This window comes from Telopea speciosissima, chromosome 4, assembly GCF_018873765.1.
Source record: "Telopea speciosissima isolate NSW1024214 ecotype Mountain lineage chromosome 4, Tspe_v1, whole genome shotgun sequence".
Taxonomy (NCBI): domain Eukaryota; kingdom Viridiplantae; phylum Streptophyta; class Magnoliopsida; order Proteales; family Proteaceae; genus Telopea; species Telopea speciosissima.
The window spans coordinates 26125453-26147511 of record NC_057919.1 but is presented as its reverse complement, the minus strand read 5'-3'; the positions used below and the strand labels follow the sequence as shown (position 1 = coordinate 26147511).

The following is a 22059-nucleotide window of genomic DNA, read 5'->3' as shown; positions in this document are numbered from 1 at the left end:
CTTGTGATATATACACTGATCCACTTTGTTTTCCACAAAATCAAATGAAGACACGACACTGTCGAACTTCAAATACCACTGCCTGGAAGCTTATTGGAGATCGTAAATAGACTTCTTGAGTCTACACAAGATGGTCTGAACCATCCATCGTAAAATCCTCAGGTTTAAATCAACAAGCTCCCAAACAACATTATGTTTCATCTATTGCACCTCATCTCTCATCATATTTAACCACAAATCTAACTGAGGACTAGAAACAACGCCCGAATAAGTAATTGGATCAACCACACAACCTATGTCGTAGTCATGTTCTCCCAGATAGACCTCATAGATAGATAGTATAGCTGAATTTCTCTCCCTGATGGATTTTCGTAATGGTGCTACTACTGCCTCACCCTGAATCTGAGGAATCTCAACTGGAACTGCATCAATGATAGAATCCTCAACCGCATCCTAATTAAGAGGTTTCTCATCAGGTGCTATATGAATGTCAAGGATCGTATCAATATTAGGCTCCTGAATTCCAACAGGTGTAACCAATGGCGTAGTAGACCCCACATCCGTCTGAATAGGTAGAAGACCAGGTACTGATGTACCAACCATGTCACTATCTTGAACAGTCTGAGAACAATCATTCTTTTCAGCCACATCAAATTCCAAAAACTTCGCTGTCTATAAGTCCATAATCCTAGTGTCTCCGCAGGGATTATAAAATTTATATCCCTTCGAATGATCTGGGTAGCTAACAAAATAGTAACGAGTAGTCATGAGATCCAACTTGTTCAAAGTCGGATAATATAGTTTTACTTCTGCAGGGCACCCCAAACTCTAAGATGGTTTAAACTGGGTTTAGTAGCTACATAGTTAAGGATATAAGGAGTAGTTTTCAAAACCTCTCCCATAAGAACTTAGGTAAATTTGTCTTACTAACCATACTCCTCACCAGTGCAGTTATGCCTTTCGGTGACACCATTTTGCTCAGGACTTCCTGGCATAGTTAACTGACCAACTATCCCAGAGTCTTCTAGGTATTTGGCAAATAGGCCTTTAAGCTGTCCAGCATCGCCATGTCTACCATAATACTCACCCCTACTATCGGATCTAACAATTTTAATAACTTTCCCCAGCTGTTTCTCAACTTCAGTCCTAAAAATCTTGAATTGCAAGAGATTCAGACTTTTCTTTAATTAAGAACAGATAGCCATATCGGGAATAGTCGTCTGTAAAAGTGATGAAATAAAAATTTCCACACAATGTAGCTAAATAGGGACCACTAATGTCAGTATGAATGACCTCCAACAGGTCAGAACTACGAATTGCAGTTCTCTTCTTTATCTTGGTCATCTTTCCCTTACAACAGTCTATACAAATTTCTAGATCACTTTCGAGAGTAGGTAGGATGTCAGACTTTATCAGCCTTTCCACTCTTGCCTTAGAAATATGACCTAGCCTCTTGTGCCACAATGTGAAAGATTGTTCTTTAGGTAAGGGTCATTTGGAAACAACATTTTCAACTTTATAGGAAGCGTAGATATCATTGGGAGATTAACACAGTCTATACAATCCATTGGACATAATGCAGGAACCAACTTTACTTGAATTAAAAAATAAATTCACCATACTGTTCTTTATTCCAAAATGGTAACTACCAATGTCCAACACTGAAACCGAAATTAAATTTTGCCTGAAGGACAGTACATAGAAAATATTTTTTAAAGTCAAATTAAAACTAAAAACTAATAATAAAATGACATCTCTCACGAACTTTACGTCAACATATCCATCGTTCCCTACGACAAGCCTTAATTCATCCTGATTTGGCCTCTTTCGATTTATGAATCCCTGTATGGTAAAAGCAACATAGTTAGTTGCCCCGCCATCTAGCCTCCAAGAACTGGATGAGGCTTTTAATACATTGGATTCACAAACAAAAGTCAAAGAATCATTTACTTGATGGCTTGGGTTTTGTTAACCAAGTCTTATATTTGTTGCAGTCCTTTATGTGACCCTTCTTGTAAAAGAAGTAGCGATCACTCTCTTTCTGGGTCCCAAATTGTTAATCTGATCGTACTCTTTATTGACAGACTTATGAGCATGGTTTTTAGATTTTTCACTCTTATGAGATGTGAAAGTAAAAAGGGCAATGTGGGCTTTATCTTTCTTTAGTTTCTCTTCTTAAGATACAACCCTAGAAATAAGGTCATTAATACTCCAGACACCATCCTGGGAGAAGTAGTTAGTTTTGATGATGTCAAACTCAGAAGGTAGGGTATTAAGAACTTGATGAATAATCAAGGCATCCAGAAGAACAATATTCAAGGCTTTAATTTTGGTTTGATAGTCAACCATCCAAACAATATAATCCCTAACACCCCTAGAACCATGATATTCCATATTAAATAGCCCTTGCAGAAGTCTCCCAATCTTAGCATTCGATGAAACTTGGTATCTCTTGGAAATTGCATCCAACAACTCCCTGACAGTACATTTATCAGGCAGACCACTTTTAAGGTGTTCCGCTATTGACCTCTTTATAGACAATATAGCTAAGCGATTACTCTTTTTCCCATGCAGAATGTACATATTTTTCATCCTCAGTACTATCAGCTATTAAGTCCATTGGTTTATCTATAACAAGGGACGTATGCACATTTGCCATCTCCATGGCAAACATAATGTCCTCTTTTCACTTCTTAAAATTTGACCCAGTAAGAATCTCAATAGTGACCATGTTATTGTTGACAAAAAAGGTGACTAAAAATTTAAACACTGAACAGTACAATAATCAACATGATGCAAGTATAGTTTGAAACCTTATAAGCTAATGAGAATTTTACATACATTGTTGTAAAAACACATTTGTGCTGAATTCCCAACATGCAATTGTAAAAATCCCTACATACCAGTGGCCATGAGAATACAACTTAACTTTCAAATTCCACCACCTTTGGATGTGCAGAATTCTAGAGTCAGCCTATTCACATGCATACTATATATGTACCCCTTCAAGTACCAATACATGATCACCACCTTTGGGTGTATGACCACACATTAGAGTTAAAGGACATCCCATAACTGTATGAGATCGGTGTTTCACAAATCCAACAAGGAAGGTCGCTTTGGCGGTTGTATCCTGTCGAACCCATGGAACCCTCTCTTGGGAATTTCTAAAATTACTTACATCCTTAAACAATTTGTGTTATTTTACAACTTATGATAAGGGGTTTAATGTCTCAAAATTAACACAAATATGCCAATAGTACTGTTCATCAAAGTGGGTATTCCAGTAAGTCATAAAATTAGTTCGGTTCCCAATGGAACGAATCGACAAATTTCAAAAAAGGACATGCATCAAAAGAATATAAAAAATATTTAAAATATATATATCTGAGTAAAATAAAGGGTACCACTGTGTAGAGCACAGAAAAACAGAGCCAACGTAAAAAACAGGACCCCAAACAGAGTCTTGTAGCTCCCAGAAAAGCCGATCAAAGATGCAGCCAAAAAGGCGATATTGGGTTGACCAATTCGGTTTGGTCCAACCAAAAGGTTCCGGTTCAATTCCATTGGCTCGGTCCAGCCCGGTTCAATTAGGCACTGATTACTGGTTCATTCAGGGACCGACCAGAACAGGCTAGGTCAGGGCTAGGCTTGGTTCTAGGCCAGTTCTTTATGGGTCAATAAACCCGGTCTGGTTCTATATGTGTATCCGAATTAGTTCGGTCCAGTTCAGTGACGGTTTAAATCATTGGTTCAACCCGATCCACCTGAACCCCGGATCAACCCGACCGGGTCAAACTTCGGGTTATCGAGTCGGGCCCTCGAGTATAAAAATGGGTCGGCCTGACCCGACAGGCGCACATTAGCAAATCCATACAATTGTGCCCAGCGCACGATAGAAAAACCCTAAAAATTCCCCTTTTTTTTAAAAAAAACTTCTGCCGGCAAGTGAGATCCACTCGCGGCTGCCGCCGACACGTGAGGGCGCGTCCGAATGTCTCCGACGGTGATCCACCCACCGAATTTCTTAGCGTTTCAAGCTCTATCCACCCATGTGGTTTATTTTGACTTTCGCTGGAGAAAAAATCCGACAGAATGCCAGTGTCCGTACGGGTTTTTCGAAAAATTGAAAAAACCCTAAAAAACTTGATTCGAACCAAAAAATTTTCAATTCCCTTAGCATGATCTATTATTTTGAATCTATATAGGTTCAAGAACGAATCTATGGAGGCTCTGATACCACATGTTATATTAATTTGATTCGAATAAGGACAAAATCCCAAAAGCCAGGATCTCCATAGGGTGTTCAAGAACACAATCAAATAAATAATAGAAAACAGGGATAGAACCACCAACCTTGTTTCGCATCCATAGTGATGATGATTGTAACGAAAAATAAAGAACAAAATCTCGGTGCTTCCCCTCTATTCCCAAAGTAACTGGCTTGATGAAAATACCAAATGCGCAGGGACGATGAACACTGAATATCTCCTTTTCTTTCAAGAATGCACTCCTCAATACCAATTGAGAATAATAAGTTGTGATGGGTAGAGGGGGGACCTAGCTCTCCTTATATAGTAATTTCTATAGGGTCTGACTCATCACAGTCCCAATAGGAATCTATCTGCCTACACTAAAGTCAGTCCACATAGGATTCTTAATATAACTCAATGACCCCCTTTATTAGACCAATACCATAATTAGCTTGAGTTTCAAGTTATTTAATATTTGTCCATAATAGGTAATATAGGATTCTATTCAAAATAGAATTCTAACAGAATTTACCTACCGAGTTTCGTCTTCCGTTGTAGCCAACCTTGTTGCATCTGCAACCAATGCAAGATCCTGTTACGTGCATCGTTGCTTCCTTACATTTAGCTTATTCGAGAAATACATTTCATAAGGATCAAGAGATTTCTCACGCTGAAAAATAACAGTTGCAGAGGTGAGAAAATCTGAGTTCGGCAGTTGTAGCGGTGACAAAGGCGATTAACCCTCTCAAAGACACAGAGTACATGGAAGAGAAAGAGAACAAAGAGATACAGTTTGGTGCCTAAAATGAGGGTTGTTTTGTGAAGGTTGAAAGATTTCAATGGCGAGAGAACAAACACTTGCAGCGACAAAATTGGATTTGCAGAGACACGTTTAGGTAGAATGTAAGACACGTTTCGTGTTGAGTCCATGGTCTAACTAGAGCTTTAGAAAGAAGAGGAGAGGAGAGAGTAGGAAACAGAGGGGACTGATTTACAACTCTAGTGGATTTGGAGATTTTGATTTCGGTGTCTCATTAGATTTTTGTTTTGAATTGGGAGAGGGGAGGCAGAGGTCGAGGGGCACAGGTGCAAGAGGCAGAGGTCTGAGGGTTCACGGTGCAGAGTAGTAGGGGGTGTGAGTAAGCTTTCCGGCCAGGGTGCTCATAGCAGGGAGGGAGCACAGTAGGTGGTGGGGAGGGGGTGCTGCAGGGAGTGGGGGAGATAGAGTGGAGGAGGGAAGGGAGAAAGCAAGGACCCCCAAATGGTTTTTGAAAAAGCAGCCATGGCTGCTGGTTTTTTTTTTAGGTTGTAGGAGGAAGGAGAAGAAGAAGAAGAAAGAGAAGGGGGGCAAATATGCAACTTCACTACACCTTAAGGGTAGTTTAGGCATTTACAAAATATTTAACCCATGGTAACGGTGACTGACTAACGAACAGGGCTACTTGAAAGAAATGGTAAACTACAAGGGGTGTTCAATTAATTGTTTCAAACGTTGGGGAGACTAAATAATTAGACCATAGTATAGGGGGTGTCCATGTAATTTTCTCTTAGAATAATGATAGCCTTTTAGGATATCCTTCCCTTTAAAGCTTTTTTATATTTTCTTGTGGGGCTGCAATAGGGTCAGTTTGGGCCGGGCATTTTAAAATCCTAGCTCAACCCTAAGTCCCCTTGGCTGGGCCCAGGCCCAGGCTGGCCTTGACTCAGGGCTTGAAAAATCCAACTGTGACCCGCCCTTAGGGCCGGATTGGGCTGACCTTTATTGGTCCTGATAGGCATGAGGAGTATTGATATGGGCTTTCTGAACTGGCTAAGCCGCTAGATTTGTTGGTTGATTAGAACTCGCTAACTCAAATAAAGGATTTACCAATTACAAATGAAAAAGTATTGGCACTCAAACATCTACTAAAAAGGTCTACGCACCCCATGCCCACCCTTGGGAGTAGAAATATGTATAGAACTTCATAGGCTTTGAGATAACATGTAGAAGTCAAGAGGAACAATTGAAATTGAAATTAATAGCCATTGGACTGTGGGCAGCCATGATATAGTTCGTCGTCCATCTCCACCTTCAGCATTATGCATTGCATGGGTGGAAGATGAAATATGAATTTCTGGTTGAAATCTTTCAAGGAAAGGGGAAGGGAGATGCAGGAGCTGGGCTAGGCTGGGGAGAAGAAGAAGAAGAAGAAAATATGGTCGGGTTGTGATGTAGAGGGAATATCAGAAGAATACTTGAGCCAGTTGGACTAGAAAAAGTCCACCTAGAGTGGTCGGAGATCCTAAACACGATGGGCCGAATCATATGTCAAATCGAAGGTCTCAAGGAGCTCTTTAGGGGACAACGCCTACGACGTTGATGTATGCGCTTTTTGGCCATCCGGACGTGTTTTGAAGGTGAAGAGGCCCGCCGAAGTTTTGAAATTTGAATTTTGACGCAATTTTTGAATCTTGAATTATTGGCGCACTTTTTGAATTTTGAATCCTATTCACCTTCATAAAAGGTTGTTTTAGGGTTTGTAAGGATTATTCTGAAATCTATTGAAAAGTGACATTTTCGTTCCCTTACTCCTACCTTGTGGATTTGAGGTCGTTTGTGTTAGAATAGTATCTAACCCACCCTTTTTCTACTGCATTAGGCAATGTTGGGCCTAGCTCAGTCCAAGACCGTAACTTTGGCTCAGCCCAGCTTTGACTCAGGGCCAGAAATTCCCAGGCCTGATTGACCCCCCTCCTTAGGCCAAACTTGCACCCTTATTTTGGTATATTCCTCTTACCAAAAATAAAAAGGTACATTCCATGTTGCCTACAAAATTTTCCTTTTGTAGCACGACTTGATTAGGTCAGAACCTAACCTTCCCATATTAAGTTGTCCTAACTTTCCTTTTGTAGTGCGGTTGGAGAGAACATTATAAGTTTCCTTACTTTCTCCCATTAAATATGGTAGCCTAGGATTTTTTGTTTTGTTTAAAAGACTGTTGCCATTTTTGTATGTTTTCTTAGAAACTTTTATTACCTAACTAAAATACAAAGTAGTACAGAAGACCGATTTAACTAGGCGGACTAAGGTGTCCAACACCTACCCCGGACCGCATCTTGATCCTACCGGATCTCAAGATTGGGCTGATTCTATATGGAGATAAAATTCAAAGTATATGGGTTCTAGAACTCTATCTAGATGTCGAGGTGTTCTGAGAACTTTCTCAATCACCTCACCAAATTATCTTAGACCACTCCTTCATGCTGATCTTTTAGCAGCATTCTGATCTTGCAATTGAGTTAACTGGTGTGTATCTAAATGATGCCCTGTCTTGGTGTATACTTTTGATCCATAACTTTTGGCATCCTTATGTATTGTAGAATTGATCAAGTGCAGTAGGGGGAAATAGGCCTTGTTCGGCCAAGTTTTCGGCTATGTTTGGTATGTATTCTTGGAATGCATTCTAGGTTGTTTTTGCATTGTCGGACAATAAAAGCAATTATTTTTATCATTTGAGAATGCCAATCCAACATAGAATGCATTCCAAGAATGCATACCGATCGCTGCCTTCTTGATTTCAGGTTTTTTTTGCTAAAGGATCAATTGTATTAAAAAAAACAAGAAGAATTACAAAGCTAGCCAAGAAAAAATAAAACATGCTACACGTCATCCCCACATTCGGCAAGGCCATCAGTAGGGAAAGGGGAAGCCTACATATAAGATAAATCGGAGTCACCGGATACGAAATCTCGGTCTACATTGAGCATCCGTCACAAGATCATCACCAAGAAAAAGACAAAAGACAAAGTTATATTGAAACTTAAAATACATAATAACCAAGAAAAAATAGGTCATTATTTATCCTTCAAATAGTAAAAGCAGTAGTAACATGCAACACAAACAAGAGAAATGAAAGATAATCAAATCTTCAAGTATTGCTTCTCAACCTAGAGTCTTTGTCCAGGCCAGTCCATTTTCATTTATCCAATGACAAACTTCAATTTGGCCAGGGCCAAAACCCAGCAACTCAAAAGCAAGATGGTTTGGACTCCAAGTTGATGTGTCATAGTGGCATACCATGATCACCTGATTCACTTTCTTCCAAGCATGCATATCAACTGCATATACATTACTTTCTGTAAAACATGGCAATAATAGACTTGAAATGGAAATGGTTGACTATGACATAAGGCTGGTGGTTCAGAGAGGTTTCCATATATGAGTTTCACAGCTCCAATTGTAACATTCTCATAAGATCCTTCAACACTCTCAGTACCCCATACACATATATGGTGCCCTAATTTCTCAACAACAAAATCAATAAGATCCTCAGCAGAAGTTGCACAGGTGAATTGTTCACCTCTAATGGGTTTCCTTTCACATACCTCAAGGGTGTCTTCAATATACTCATTCATGTTTGATTCATCCACCACACCAAAAAGCTTCTTTAATTCCTTGATCCGGGTAAAGGAAAATGGGATTTTTGATGCTAGAGGTTGTGGCAAGAATGATTTATATGACATTGGGTCTCGTAGATCAGGGATGGGCATGAAACCTCCCTCTTTCACCATTGATTCTCGAAAATATGGTAATCCCCCTTGTCTGGCAACTGATAGGAGTGTTTCATTTGGAAGGCCTTCATATGTTAATTTGGCACTATTCCATTGAGCTATTGGTGGTAGGGATGTGTTATTTATTGTCTCCTTCACCAGTGCATTTGTAGAACAAACAACATTAGCTTGTTTACAAAAGGAGTGTAGGTGAGAAGCCAATCCATTTTCTTCCATAAGTTTCTCAAACACTACCACCTGATGGAGGTTTAATGGAGAAGCCTTTGCAACTAACCAATGTGGTGGGTTTGGAAGACCAATATGCTCTTTCCAATATTGTGAGAAGGTATTTTCAGCTTGACAACCCTACGATTTCATGGAAAAAAAGTAACAAACAAATAAGAAAGATAAAACAACAACAAGCAATTACCATATTGAGATGAATGGATAGTGGAAAAATATCATTTTTCTTACTATAAAGTATGATACCATCAGAAGTTGAAGCAGCAGAATGGGATGCATCCTGGTGGAACTGGAACAAAAAATGAAATGAGGATTTGGGTTGTGCCTTAGTGGGTAGGAGTTAGATTGTTTGCATGGAGCGTGGGGTGTCTAAATTATTATATAGAGGAAATTTTGTTGTCCCAACAAATAAAAAAGGAAGTTTTTTTTAGTATCCTAAATGACCAAATATATTTTGTATTTAATTTTTCCACTCACTTGGAATATTCAATTTTGTTGAAGATTCCACCTTCTTGAAGGCTCGACCTTCTTTACTCTCTTAGAAGACTCAACTTTATAAGCGTCTACTCACTCTTTTTCTTCTTTTCTTGGTAGAGAAAACCCACTACACATACTTTCCCAAGTGACCTTTTGGTTAGCACTAGGGATGTAAACGGATCGGATTCGGGTCGGATAGTGCTATATCCGCATCCGCATCCGATTAGCTTTCGGATGGATTCAGACCGTGCTAAATGGATACGGATCGAATATTTTATCCGTTTATATGTAAATATAGCTTTTTAGATAGCTATAGCCTATCCGTATCCGCATCCGTTTAGCTTTCGGACGAATTCGGATAGTGCTAAACGGATATGGACACGGATACGGAAATGAATTTCGGCTATTCATTTACACCCCTAATTTCCACACCCCCACTAAGGAAAATGTTTGTCATCTCATATGGCACTTAAACACATGAGCTTAATTGGACCCAACATGGTCCAGCACCAACAAACTCTCCATCTTCTCCATTAGTCCATTTAGAACATTGAACCAAACCTTGAACGGTCTAGATAAAACCCACCAAACCAACAACTTTGACCTCTATCTACCCAAAAACTTGATCCCCACCTGATTGGCCACATGGAAGGAAACCTTTGAGAAATGGAAACTCACAAATTTAATCATAGAAAGAATTGGTACAATGAAAGGGACCCAAACCTTCACTTTTTAAAAGGTAATATAAACCACTTAATTCTTCTGACATTCCTAACTCACCAAAAATTGGGATGATAATAATTTTCAAAAAACAAAAAACACAACAAAAAAATTGATGTCCTGAAGTTTTATTTAATTAAGATTTTGTAAAGAACCTAAGCCATATGTTTTTTAGGTCAGAATAACATCCCATATGGTTGGCTCTAGTAAATATTCAAGTTGCTGCCTTAGAAATCAATTTTGAGACTTTCAGGTTAGATTGAGAAGTGGGAAACTCAGAAATTTAATCACACAAAGAATTGGTATTCAAGAAAGTGTTGGCAGTAGATCAATCAAGATGTGCACCAACAAGCTCTAAAGGATATCCCTAGATTTACACCAAGTTTTACCACATGAAAGGCTGATGTATCAAATCTCTCTATTGAAAAATGATTACTATATGTTGGGCAACTGGGGAGTTTTGAATATACAGATGAGGTGGCAGTGAAAGAGCTGCACTAGTCTGTGGTGGCAATCAAGTCATTTTTTAAGCAAATTTGAGCAAGCAAAATGGTATTCGGATCTCCTCCAGTCGTGGCGGCAGTGAAGAATTTAGCCCAACAAAAACAGGGATGTTTTGAGGCCGTCCGGCCCCCATATAAAATGACCCCCCCCCCTGTTTTTGCTGGGCTGGATATGAAACAAGTTGTTCGAAAATATGAAACTTTGTAAGTTGAATCAACCCTTTTAGAGGTTTGAAGAGATCTTCCATCTTTATTCGTTAATCTTTTTGGAATGCTTTGCATAAGAATCACAACCATGAAGAACATACGTTTCTTTCCTCATGCAACTGAGGCATACAATACTAAATTACTATCAATCCCAAGCTATGGAATTTGTTTCATTTTGACTGGAATTTCAGAAATTTTGGATTTCCTATGTCAAACCAAATCCATTAGAACCACAAAAGCATGTGTTTATAAAAATAATTATGCTTTTCTGGTTCATTTTTAAGTTATTTTGGATATCTTCAGCAAAATGACCTTCGGGTAGAAAGTTAAAGAAATAGGTGTACTCATAGTAATGGCAAAATTCTTCCTTGCCCATGCACCCTCCTATAGTCCCTAGATTGCAAAAAACCTTTTGGTCATTTCGGAAGAGGATTGCTGCCTGGGCCTTTAGAGTATGCACACGCACTGGCCAATGGGAACACGCACACAATAAGCATCGCCCTGTATGAGATTTTCACCTTTCCATGGGGCATCACGGTACTTTTGCACACTTTTGTGTCTAGGTGAAGAAACCACACAGACCACACGACCAGGTATCGTTCTTTTCCCCTTTATTTTTATATCAGTTACTTATGTTAAAAACTTTTTACATCAATCTTCATTCTTTAAATCCAGCCAATTGGATATGCACTTAAAATTTGTTTTTTTATTTTCTTTATTCGCGTAGTCCCTATGCTTGACACCATAGCGTGAGTAATTACCACTCTATCTCCCATGAAATAAAAAAATCTCATCCATATTGATTTCCCTCTCATTCCTCCCCCCAATGATGCGGGAGCTGCACCACCAAACAACAATCTTTTCCCTTTCTCGATCAGGTTGGGAATAATCTAATCTTATTTCAGACTATATAATTATAGGGTTGGTATTTTCTGTGGGGGAACGTGGCCCCTGCTCACATGTAGCGATCAATGACAAAACACATATATTGGCATCATGAGGGGGCAAGATTTCCGCCTTTCAAGAGGGTGGGGTGGGCAATCATTTTGCCTCCCTCTAAGTCTGGGATGAGCGGTACACTCTCCCACATAGAACTTTCTCCATAACCACATGAAGCTCATTTGTGAAGAAAAAGAATCACCTAGAATCTGATATGAAATTTGCATGAAAGATTCACAAGTAGTAATAAAAGAATAAGAAAATGTTGAATCATTGCCACGCAGGAAGTTGTTGCAGCAGCGCTAGGTAACTGTCCTAAGTGACTATAAATCGTTGCCATCAATTCCACTGGACTATTATTAATAAGAATCATAACATAAGATTTTCTGAATTATTTATTTTTGTTTTTAAAAAAAGTCTTCTACCCATGAAAGAGACCCTTAAAAAATCCCAAATTAAAAATCTCAACTTCTATCTGGAATAAAAAAACGTGGAAGAAACAAACCCGCCAACGTGATTCAGGTGGTTTGCTAATTTTATTTTGTAAAGTAAAAGTTAGATGACAAATCAACAGGATTAAGAATATCAAATTACCCATGCATGGTATGAGAATGGATCACCTGCATGTACCAACAGGTGAACGTACATGTGAGAGCCTATCACATTTTAATTTTGTTTCCATAAAATCCCTTCCTCCTTGTGTAAATGACAAAAATAGGACAGGTGGTTGGCTCTCACATGTACATTCACCTGTTGGTACATGCAGCGGAACCGAACTCGCATGGTATGGCCTCAAGTCTACCTACTACCCACCTTGATTGGATGGATCGTTTGTTAGCAAGTAGTCTATAATCCAAATTTATCAAGGATGAAATATGTTACTTCCACGAGACTATGGGCTCACGTTCACATACGTGATCGAATGGCTTACACCTGTTCTTATGGAATCCACTCCATGTGGGCCCCATAGAGTGGATTCCATCTGAACGGTTATGAGTCGTTCTCGTACGTTCACGCACGTGAACGTGATCCTGGCTCATCTTTTTCTTGTGTATGTTGACGAGAGGCAACTCTTGGCACCATTGCACTCAAAAATCAGGGTGAACAGGTGAAGACAACCCTGAGAAGGTTAAACCAGGATCCTCTTCAGCGAGTGCGTGCCTAATGAACATCCAACAGCTGGGTTGGACCAGCTGGGTATGCTGACAAGTGTGCACTAGGATATGTGCCAGTTAGCCCAGCGGTTAGATGCCTCATTGGGCACTCTTTGGACTGAATAATCTCCTTGGGCAAGGGGACAAGACAAGACTATTTCCAAACATCTCGCAAAGTTGGAATCATTCTTGGAAATGCTCTCGGACAATGAACACACATGATGAGTCATAAAAGCAATCCCCAATCAAAGATTGACACATGTCCGGTTCAGCGCCGAGGGGAAGAGCCCGGTCGTGAGAAGGAACCACGCCCCAGTCTGCCTAGGGCCAGTCCGAGTAGGATCCTCAAGCTGACCTCTCCAGGATTAGCAACAAGGCCGACCTCACCAAGGTCATCAACCTGGCCGACCTCTCCAAGGTCATAACTCGGCCGACCTCGCCAGGGTCATCAACTTGGCCGACCTCGCCAGGGTCATCAACTCGACCAACCTTGCCCAGGTCATCAACTCGACCGACCTCGCCAAAGTCATCAACTTGGTCGACCTCGCCAAAGTCATCAACTTGGTCGACCTCGCCAGGGTCATCAACCTGGCCGACCTCTCCATGGTCATCAACTTGGCCGACCTCGCCAGGGTCATCAACCATGCCGACCTCGCCCAGGTTGGTAGCCAGGCAGACCTCTTCAGTATCAGTCGTCGGCTGGTGACCATGTTAGGCCCTATAGTCTTGCCGATTCCTACGCGCTCGGGTATGGCCAACTCTTCCAAACTCGGAGGCCCAGATGATCCTAATACGCTCGAATGACAAGCCCTGAAAGAGCCGCCAGGACACCTTGAAGCTGAAGACTCGGATCTTCCAAACCGAGCCCTTGTATGAAACGATAATTGTAACCCGCCTGAATTGCAGAGCCACATCAGAACATCCCGACGATCACAGGATATGCTGAATCAACCGAATCTGATCCTTATCCAATGACAAAACGGTATCACGCTCAAATAAGGACTCTTACCAAGTGAAGAGTCCCTTCCTGAATATTACTCCGCCTAACAGACTCCTACTAAAAATAAGGCTTTTACCTTATGAGGACTCTTCTCCACCGCCCTCTACTACTCTATAAATACCCAGGTATGAAGCTTAAACGCTATGGAACTTTTTGCAAAGTTGAACTGTTACTAAAACGGAGACCTAACTTAGGCATCAGAGAGTCCTTGGCCGGAGCCACACCGACTCTCCAGTGGTCACTCGGTATTTTGAAGGTTCGTCCTAAGTGAACTAGAACAAAGGTTTCCAGATGCAACAACACACACAAGGGTGCTCTTCTGAATTGCTTTCGGAAGTGGGTGATACTGTTTTAAAGTGGAAAGCCAATGCAATGCTAGTTTCTAGGTTTTGACTATTATGGAACTACTGCTTCCTGAATGGTTCTCCAACCCCCCCCCCCCCCCAACCCTCCTAAAAATAAAAAAAAAATTGCTTGCCTCAATTTATGCATGATTGATTTGAGGCCAGGTCACTCAAAACAAGACATTATCAGGTTCAGGTGGAGGGCTTTTGGTGCTCGTCTAGTCTATCTTAAAGGAGGATTTGACTTAATTTGACTTGATTATTGTAGCTTAGGAGAATTTTCACAAACAATCACCAACTAGAATGCACATCTATTGTAACCAGAAGAATTTGTAGTTTTGTAAGATATACTGTGGGGTTTAATTGTTCAGTGGCTATTTTCCTTAAGATGGTACTCGCTCCCTATGATGCAGTCTGACTCACTCGAATCAACCTCAAAGATAAAACAATCCTGCATGTCCTTCTAGTAGTTGTTGCATTTACTTATTAGCTAGATCGACCACGTCAAGACTTACTTAGGTTGTGCTCACTCAACAAGAGAAAGGAGATTATGAAGACTTCTCAAAACAATAAAAGCATAAGGCAAAAATAGAGAAGGTATATTAGAGAATATGTGAGAGAGAGATGGAGTAGGACGCTTAGGATCCATTTTCAAGTGTCTATGACATCCTCTATTTATAAAGAGATACCCCTTGGACATGCCTGTCCAAAAGAAGTCACAACGTGTATCCGATGCAATCTGTCTAACGTCCAATGCAAAATAAGTGGCATAGATGATGCATTGAGCAACTCCCCTCCAACATAGGGAAAAATTCTCTAAATGTTGAATAAAGGATAATACATGTTAGAAGTGTTTCTAACATATCCGACTGCAAGAAGACTGTTCGACGTCCAACAAAAAAAGTGATGTTGGAAAAACCTTGTCCGCTGTCCAACAAAAAAAAGTGATGTTGGAAAAACCTTATCCAACGTCTGCCAAGCCTTTCTGACTCTGAGCCCAGGCACTAGCAAAAATATACACACACACAAGTGCTGCACCGTGGCCCAGCTCAGCTCAACTAGGGTTGGCTTGTGAATGTGTGAAAATAAACCCCAAAAAACCTAGGAGAAAAGAGAGTATAGCGAGCCTTTCTTATATGGGACCCTGTCCTTGTAGTTCCCATTCTATATATCATATAGCCTTCACTTCACTCTCTTTCAAAACCAATGCGAGACTAAAGATTTTTCACTTTTTTGTTTTGCAAGAAGCAACATTGGGAAGGTCTTGGATTCAAGACTTGTGGGAGACAAAACAAGGTAAACCATAAAAGAGGTAGTGTTTTTAGTTCGTGTGTTTTGCAAAAACTCATCCTTTATCCATTGTGGTCAGTACCACATTGCCATCTAATCAGAATTGCCAAACATGGTTGTACTATACAAATCTTCCGGTGACTTCATTTTTTACTCTTTGAACCTAATCACAAGGACCTCCTATCGCATAAGTTGGGCGTCTATCACATGAATCATGTCACGGGCCTTAATCTCATTCATTTAAATGATTCATATATAACCTAAGTGGTCTGAGGGCTTGAGAAGATGTTAATTAAATTATTTTTGACTTTATAAAGTTTTTTTTTTTGGTAACTTCTAACTTTAGTTGATGTCTATCGCTCCTTCACTTATATATTGTCTCACAAAGTTATGACTAAGGCATATGTATCTTTTCTTTTCATTATAAATCTTACTTTTTGCCTTTGCAATAATAACGTGAATAATACAATATAGTGATATAATAGGCACATACTTAGACTACAATGAAGTATTTGTCACCAAATTCCTTAACCATTCGGCTTCCGTAGTAGTTTTTTTAAAGTTACAAATTCTGCCCCATGTTGGAACTGGTATCATACATTTGTTTAACAAATTTAAATGAAATTGCTTCATCATCTAGTGTAAACACATGACCACTAGTTGCTAATGACTCATATATGTCAAAAATCCAATTAGCATCAAAACGGCCTTCATGTACAGTATGGTTACCACTATAATGTAATCCATTATACATAGTACCCTTTAAGTATCTTAACAATCTAATCAATGCATATCAATGTTTTATGGTTGGATTATGTGTATGTTGGCTTAGTTTACCAACAACAAGAGCAATGTCTAACCTAGCACACTTCATTTGATATGAAACAGAAATAATAATTTGAGAGTACTCATTTTGAAATATTGGTTCACCTATGTGTTTCTACAAGTAATCTCCAACAACCAAAAGTGTTTAACAGAAGAGTAATCACAATATCCATACTTCTTAAGCATATGTTCTATATATTTAGCTTGAGACAATACAAATTTATTTTGGTTTCTGATTATTTTAATTCTTAGAATCATATCAACTTCTCTCATATCTTTTATATCAAAATTCAACATGAAAAGGTTTTAGTTGTCAAAATACCGATTATAAATATGTCATCAACATATAATCCAATAATTATATTTTATTATTGTGAAACTTGCTATATGCATACCTATCACTATCATTTACAAGAAATCCATTAGACATCAAAACAATATCTAGTTTTTAATGTCATTTTTTAGGTGCTTGCTTTAAGCCATATAGAGTCTTCTCAAGCTTACATACTTTATATTCATGTCTAAGAGCAACACAATCTTTAGGTTGTCTATATAAATTTTCTTACAAGTTTATTTAAAAATGTAGTTTTTACATCTATTTAATATATGACAAGTTTATATATGGATGCAACAAAAATCAACACTTTTATAATAGTAATCTTTGCAACAGGAGAGAATATATCAAAATAATCTATGCTTTTCTTTTGTCTAAAGCCTTTATTATCTTTTTTTAAAGGAAAGTAGTTTTCTGTCTGGAAGTGTGGCCTTCGCTAGTACTTCCATGTGTCTATCTCTCTCCTCAAAACTAGGGGGCAGATGTGTCTTTTTAAATAGAAAGGAGAGAGATAGACTCATAAGAGTGCTGGCATAGACTACGCTCCCAGACAGAGAACTTTTTCCCAAAAATTATAAATCTACTTATGTTTGGTACCTTAGAACCAGGTGGAAGATCAACCAACTTCTAAGTATGATCGTGTATTATTGCCTAATTCACTTTAATACAACATTAATTGGGAGATGTAACTGCTTCTTGATATGTTAGAAGATCATTGTCTACAATCTGCATGCAAGATAAGTGATTAGATCATCTCTCAAGTTTGTTTCATTCATTTGTCTCTTACTTCTCTTTAGTTGGCCTTCATTAACATAAAATTGAATATCATTTGATTTTCCCAGTTCATTCATTTTTATTTTTTTGGCTAAAGGTCAGCAAAAAAGTATATTAAAGAATAATAGAAATGTATAGATTTAACATCCAGGTATACCCATACGGGAACAAAGACAGAAAAATAGAAGGATATGATTGGGCTCCACCTTCGGCATTTTCATTAGTAGAACATAAACCAACTATCAAAGTTCTGAGACCCCACCTTCCGCATTGCCATCAGCAGGAGACCCAGGACAAAGGAGACTTACAGCTGAATTTAGCTATACATAAAACGGAATCTAGATCTTTCTTGTACATCCTAGATAACCTCATCATAAACGAATGGAGGACATACATGTTCAAAGAACTCTACATTTTTTTTTTACTCTATAATGGTGTTAGCATCAAACATGTTTGATTAACAAGAATCTAAATGCATTACTATGATGAGCATATATACCCAGTAAATATATAATGTAACCCAGATGAAAAACCATTCTCTTATCAGGCAATGCACACAGCTTCAATAGACAATGTTGACAACAATGACAACCATCAGCCATAGTTCAACTAAAATATGGTATTTTTATTTCTCAAATCAAGTATGTGAAGGAGACACTCAATAAATTTATGATGAAAGATTACAAGCCAGTTTATATACACCTATGGTGATAGCAGGGTGTAAGCTGAGTAAAGATGATGAGTCACTTATAGTTGATCACACAATATGATGCCGATGGATGGGTTGATTGACTCATCATCATCATCTATTATATATCAGATTAAGGTAAAGTCTTTGAGAAACAGAGGAGGTGTAGAATTATTATAGATCAAAGACGGTACAACAAGTTCGGGTACTATAATTGCAAGCTTATTAATATTTCATATGGAGCTGGATCAAGTCAAGCAACATGGGTAATTAGAAGTATATGTGTGGATTGATATCAGCAGTTGAAACTGATTAGAAGGTTGTGTAGTGGTTGTGGTTGTTACACCTTATCTGAGGAGGTGTTCACAAAACAAATAAATCTGATTGGGTACGAGATAAATTGTTTGTTTTGATTTCTTTGACAATTACATGTAAGTTTATTCTTGTGCTTCGGGTAAACTTTATACATTAGGTTTTCATTGTAAACCTTTCATTATTATTGTTTCTTTGTAAACGTTGTTGTATGGGTGCATGACAAGCGTAGTTGGGGTTGTCGGTGGTTGCTTTATTGAATCATATAAGAGTGTTTTTTTTTTCCGTGTGCAATTGAATAAGGGGTAGTTGGTGCTCACTAATAGGTGCTTGTAGCATTATGTTACTACATTACGCAAATACATTACGTGACCTTTCGAGTCGGTGCTCAGGTGGTCATTGCACCATGGACTTTCGGGTGAACCAGGTAAATCGTTGTGCACTTGTGATTTGTGTTCTTTTTGTTTTCATGAATTGTTTGACGAGAGTGCACTTGAGATACCCCATGAGGGATCACTAATTCACCCCCTCTCAGTGATACATAATCATACATTGGGTATAATATTTCTATCTAAAGGTTGAAATCGCCTCATCATCCTTCTATGTAATAGAATTACATGGGCCAAGTTAATAAATTAATATGGTTGGTCCATGAAGTGTCTTTTCATAATAATAAAGGTAACATAAAATATTTTATAAATAATAGAAATTTATTATTATTATTATAATTATTGTTAAAAACATAGGATTGATAAATGTATGCTATTGCACTATGAAGTTAATGGATCAAAATAAATAGAGCACATAATCAAGTCCATTTATATTGTTCGAAATAACATCATATGTATCCATTGAGGGCCATAGAGTTCTAAATAAATTTGAGATTTACTTATGGATGGATGTCCATTAGGTCTCAGTAAGGAACATTCTCTCATGGAAGTTCTTGTTTCATCACAAAGAATTGAATCTCATTAGTAGCTATATGGACCAAACTTGCATAGTTCGATTGTAGACCATTTAGTATGAGCCTATTTATACGCACATTTAACCCGTTTAATACAAGTCCAATTATTAACGAGTACCCGATCAACCGTTTATAAATGGGACCATTCCTAACCTATGAGGTTCGATTACTTAAATAGACCAACAATCACAGTGCGAGATCCTAAAGTAGGCTGGACTGATTAGATCCAACCAAAACCGACCCAAACCAACAGATTGACACCCCCACCAATAATTATCTTGATTTCGCTTACCATGTATTAGAATTTTTTTTCCTTCTTCTACTTTTAAGACTATCTTTGTGTTTTAATGCATAGAGCTATCTTGATTCTTGAGTCCTTGACACTATTTTTACAACTTTATCGCATGGTCCCACTACCCCCCCCCCCCCCCAATCAAAATAAAAGTTAGATATCGATACAAAAAAAAAAAAAAAAATTTTAAAAAGGTAGCCAAGGCGTATTAACCGGTCTGGTTCAGGTTTCTGATCTGTCCTGTAATACCGATTGGTGCTATGTAGAGTAGGGACTTGGGAAGAGAGAGAGAGAGATGCGTATCAGATAACAAAATATAACAGTTTAATTAACACATACAAACAAGGTAAACATAATTAAGTTATAGCACACTTGGTAGCCAGTGGTGCATAAAGGCCCATTGCTATCAGGAGGTCTTGAGTTCAAATCTCCTGATTCACATCCTACATCTCCTGCTACCTATCAAAAAAAGAAAAAAAAAAAAAAAAATCCTTTTTTATTTGAAATTTAAAAGAGCCCACGACCAAAAAAATTATATATCTATATAAGGGTATCACAGAATCGCTGTTTTTAGTTTTCAAAATCAAACAAATTAATCACGTGCAAGTGGAACCCAAAGCATCAAATAATAAAAATATAAAACAATGTCTTCTGACTCACTCTACGTCTCTATCCCTCCCTCCCTACAAATAGCCCCTTCTCCTCCTCCTCTCCCCCACCAACACCCTTCTCACTTAAGTCTTCGACCTCCAAATTCCCCTCAACTGGGTTCTTATTCACTCTCACTATCCATTCTTTCTTTCTTTCTTCCTCTGTTTCTCTCTCTCTCTCTCTCTCTCTCTCTCTCTCTCTTTCTCTCTCTCTCTCTGATTTGTTGAAGATGGTCTCTGGAGATCAGAAGAGGTACTGTATGTTAATGGCAGTAGAGGATTCTGATTATGTGAAGAAAGTATATGGTGGGTACTTTAATGTATTTCTTAAAGCATTTGGAGAAGAAGGGGAAGAATGGGACTTATTTAGGGTTTTTGATGGTGAGTTCCCTGACATGGATGATCTTCACAAATACCATGGTTTTGTCATCAGTGGTAGTCCTTGTGATGCTTATGGGAATGAGTTATGGATCTTGAAACTTTGCTTTCTTTTGCAAACACTGGATGCCATGGAAAAGAAGGTTCTTGGCATATGCTTTGGACACCAGGTTATACATAAATCTAGGGTTTTTGGTTTTGTTTCAAAAATTGGGTTCTCTTGATATAATCTTGTTTCCTAATATTTCATCTCCTAATGAGTGTTTTTTTCTATTTTGTTTATTAAATAGGTGCTGTGCAGAGCATTGGGTGGAAGGGTTGGGAAAGCTTATGGTGGATGGGATCTTGGGTTGAGGAAAATCACGATTGTTGAAGACTTGCCCCTTTCTAGCTTTTTTGGTGGCCTTGAGGAAATCCCTCCTTCCCTTACCATCTTTGAGTGTCATCAAGATGAGGTCCTCTCTCTCTCTCTCTCTCTCTCTCTCTCTCATATTTCTTCATTAAAACAAGAAAAAAAAATTTTTAATTTGATGAGATTATTTTTTTCAAATGTGAAACAGGTATGGGAAGTACCTTTGGGAGCTGAGGTGATTGGGTTCTCAGAGCAAACTGGAGTAGAGATGTTTGCAATTGGAGAGCATATATTAGGCATTCAAGGCCACCCTGAATACAGTAAAGACATCTTATATGATATTATCCATCGCCTCTCTAATAACAACTCTATAGAAGTAAGTGATCACTTCTTTAACAATTTTTATCACTTCTTGCCAAAAAAAAATAATATTCTGACATTGATTGAATTGAAATTATACAGAAAGAATTTGCAGAAGATGCAAAATCAAGAATGGAGATTGGAGAACCAGATAGAAAATGTTGGGTGAAGATTTGCAAGAGCTTTCTTAAGGGGAGATAGATAGATAATTATTCTGATGAGACAGATCCCTTTAATAGTCCATGAGAACAAGGGCAATGGCTAGCTCTCTACTCATGAATAAGTAACAACAATGTAACCTTTCTTGGTTTTTTTTTTTTTTTTCTTGTAACTTTTCTTATAATGAAACAATTATTAAATGAAAGAAATTTCTTTCTTTATAGTTAAAACAAGGTACTTTCACTTTCTTTATAGATATGTGGGGTCTTCTTGAAGCATTGAGAAATATTATCATGTATACAATAGATTTT

The 22059-nt window shown here is 38.4% G+C and overlaps 2 protein-coding genes across 2 annotated transcripts; one reads left to right on the top strand and one right to left on the bottom strand.

Moving 5' to 3' along the window:
* Window positions 1-8324: 8324 nt before the first annotated feature.
* LOC122659120 (polygalacturonase-1 non-catalytic subunit beta-like) lies at window positions 8325-13671 on the bottom strand. The gene is made up of 3 exons (XM_043854267.1): window positions 13516-13671; window positions 9214-9315; window positions 8325-9149 (listed from the first exon to the last, which is right to left on the bottom strand). The coding sequence occupies exons 1-3, from the start codon at window positions 13669-13671 to the stop codon at window positions 8325-8327; spliced, it is 1083 nt and encodes a 360-aa protein (XP_043710202.1).
* A 6973-nt stretch (window positions 13672-20644) lies between these two features.
* LOC122660541 (gamma-glutamyl peptidase 3-like) lies at window positions 20645-21790 on the top strand. Its single transcript, XM_043855906.1, has 5 exons — window positions 20645-20672; window positions 20724-21047; window positions 21168-21332; window positions 21438-21605; window positions 21692-21790. The coding sequence occupies exons 2-5, from the start codon at window positions 20730-20732 to the stop codon at window positions 21788-21790; spliced, it is 750 nt and encodes a 249-aa protein (XP_043711841.1). The 5' UTR covers window positions 20645-20672; window positions 20724-20729.
* The last annotated feature ends 269 nt before the right edge of the window (window positions 21791-22059 follow it).

Bases quoted from the DNA above. Each gene is read 5' to 3' on its own strand.
- LOC122659120 (XM_043854267.1), bottom strand. From the start codon at position 13,671: ATGGTTGATGACCCTGGCGAGGTCGGCCAAGTTGATGACCATGGAGAG. The intron at 9,316-13,515 runs GTTGGTCGAGTT...TTTTTGTTCCAG, and splicing joins GAGTTGATGACCTGGGCAAG to TTCCACCAGGATGCATCCCA. The intron at 9,150-9,213 runs GTAATTGCTTGT...ATGAAATCGTAG, and splicing joins TATCCATTCATCTCAATATG to GGTTGTCAAGCTGAAAATAC.
- LOC122660541 (XM_043855906.1), top strand. From the start codon at position 20,730: ATGGTCTCTGGAGATCAGAAGAGGTACTGTATGTTAATGGCAGTAGAG. The intron at 21,048-21,167 runs GTTATACATAAA...TTTATTAAATAG, and splicing joins GCATATGCTTTGGACACCAG to GTGCTGTGCAGAGCATTGGG. The intron at 21,333-21,437 runs GTCCTCTCTCTC...AATGTGAAACAG, and splicing joins TTGAGTGTCATCAAGATGAG to GTATGGGAAGTACCTTTGGG.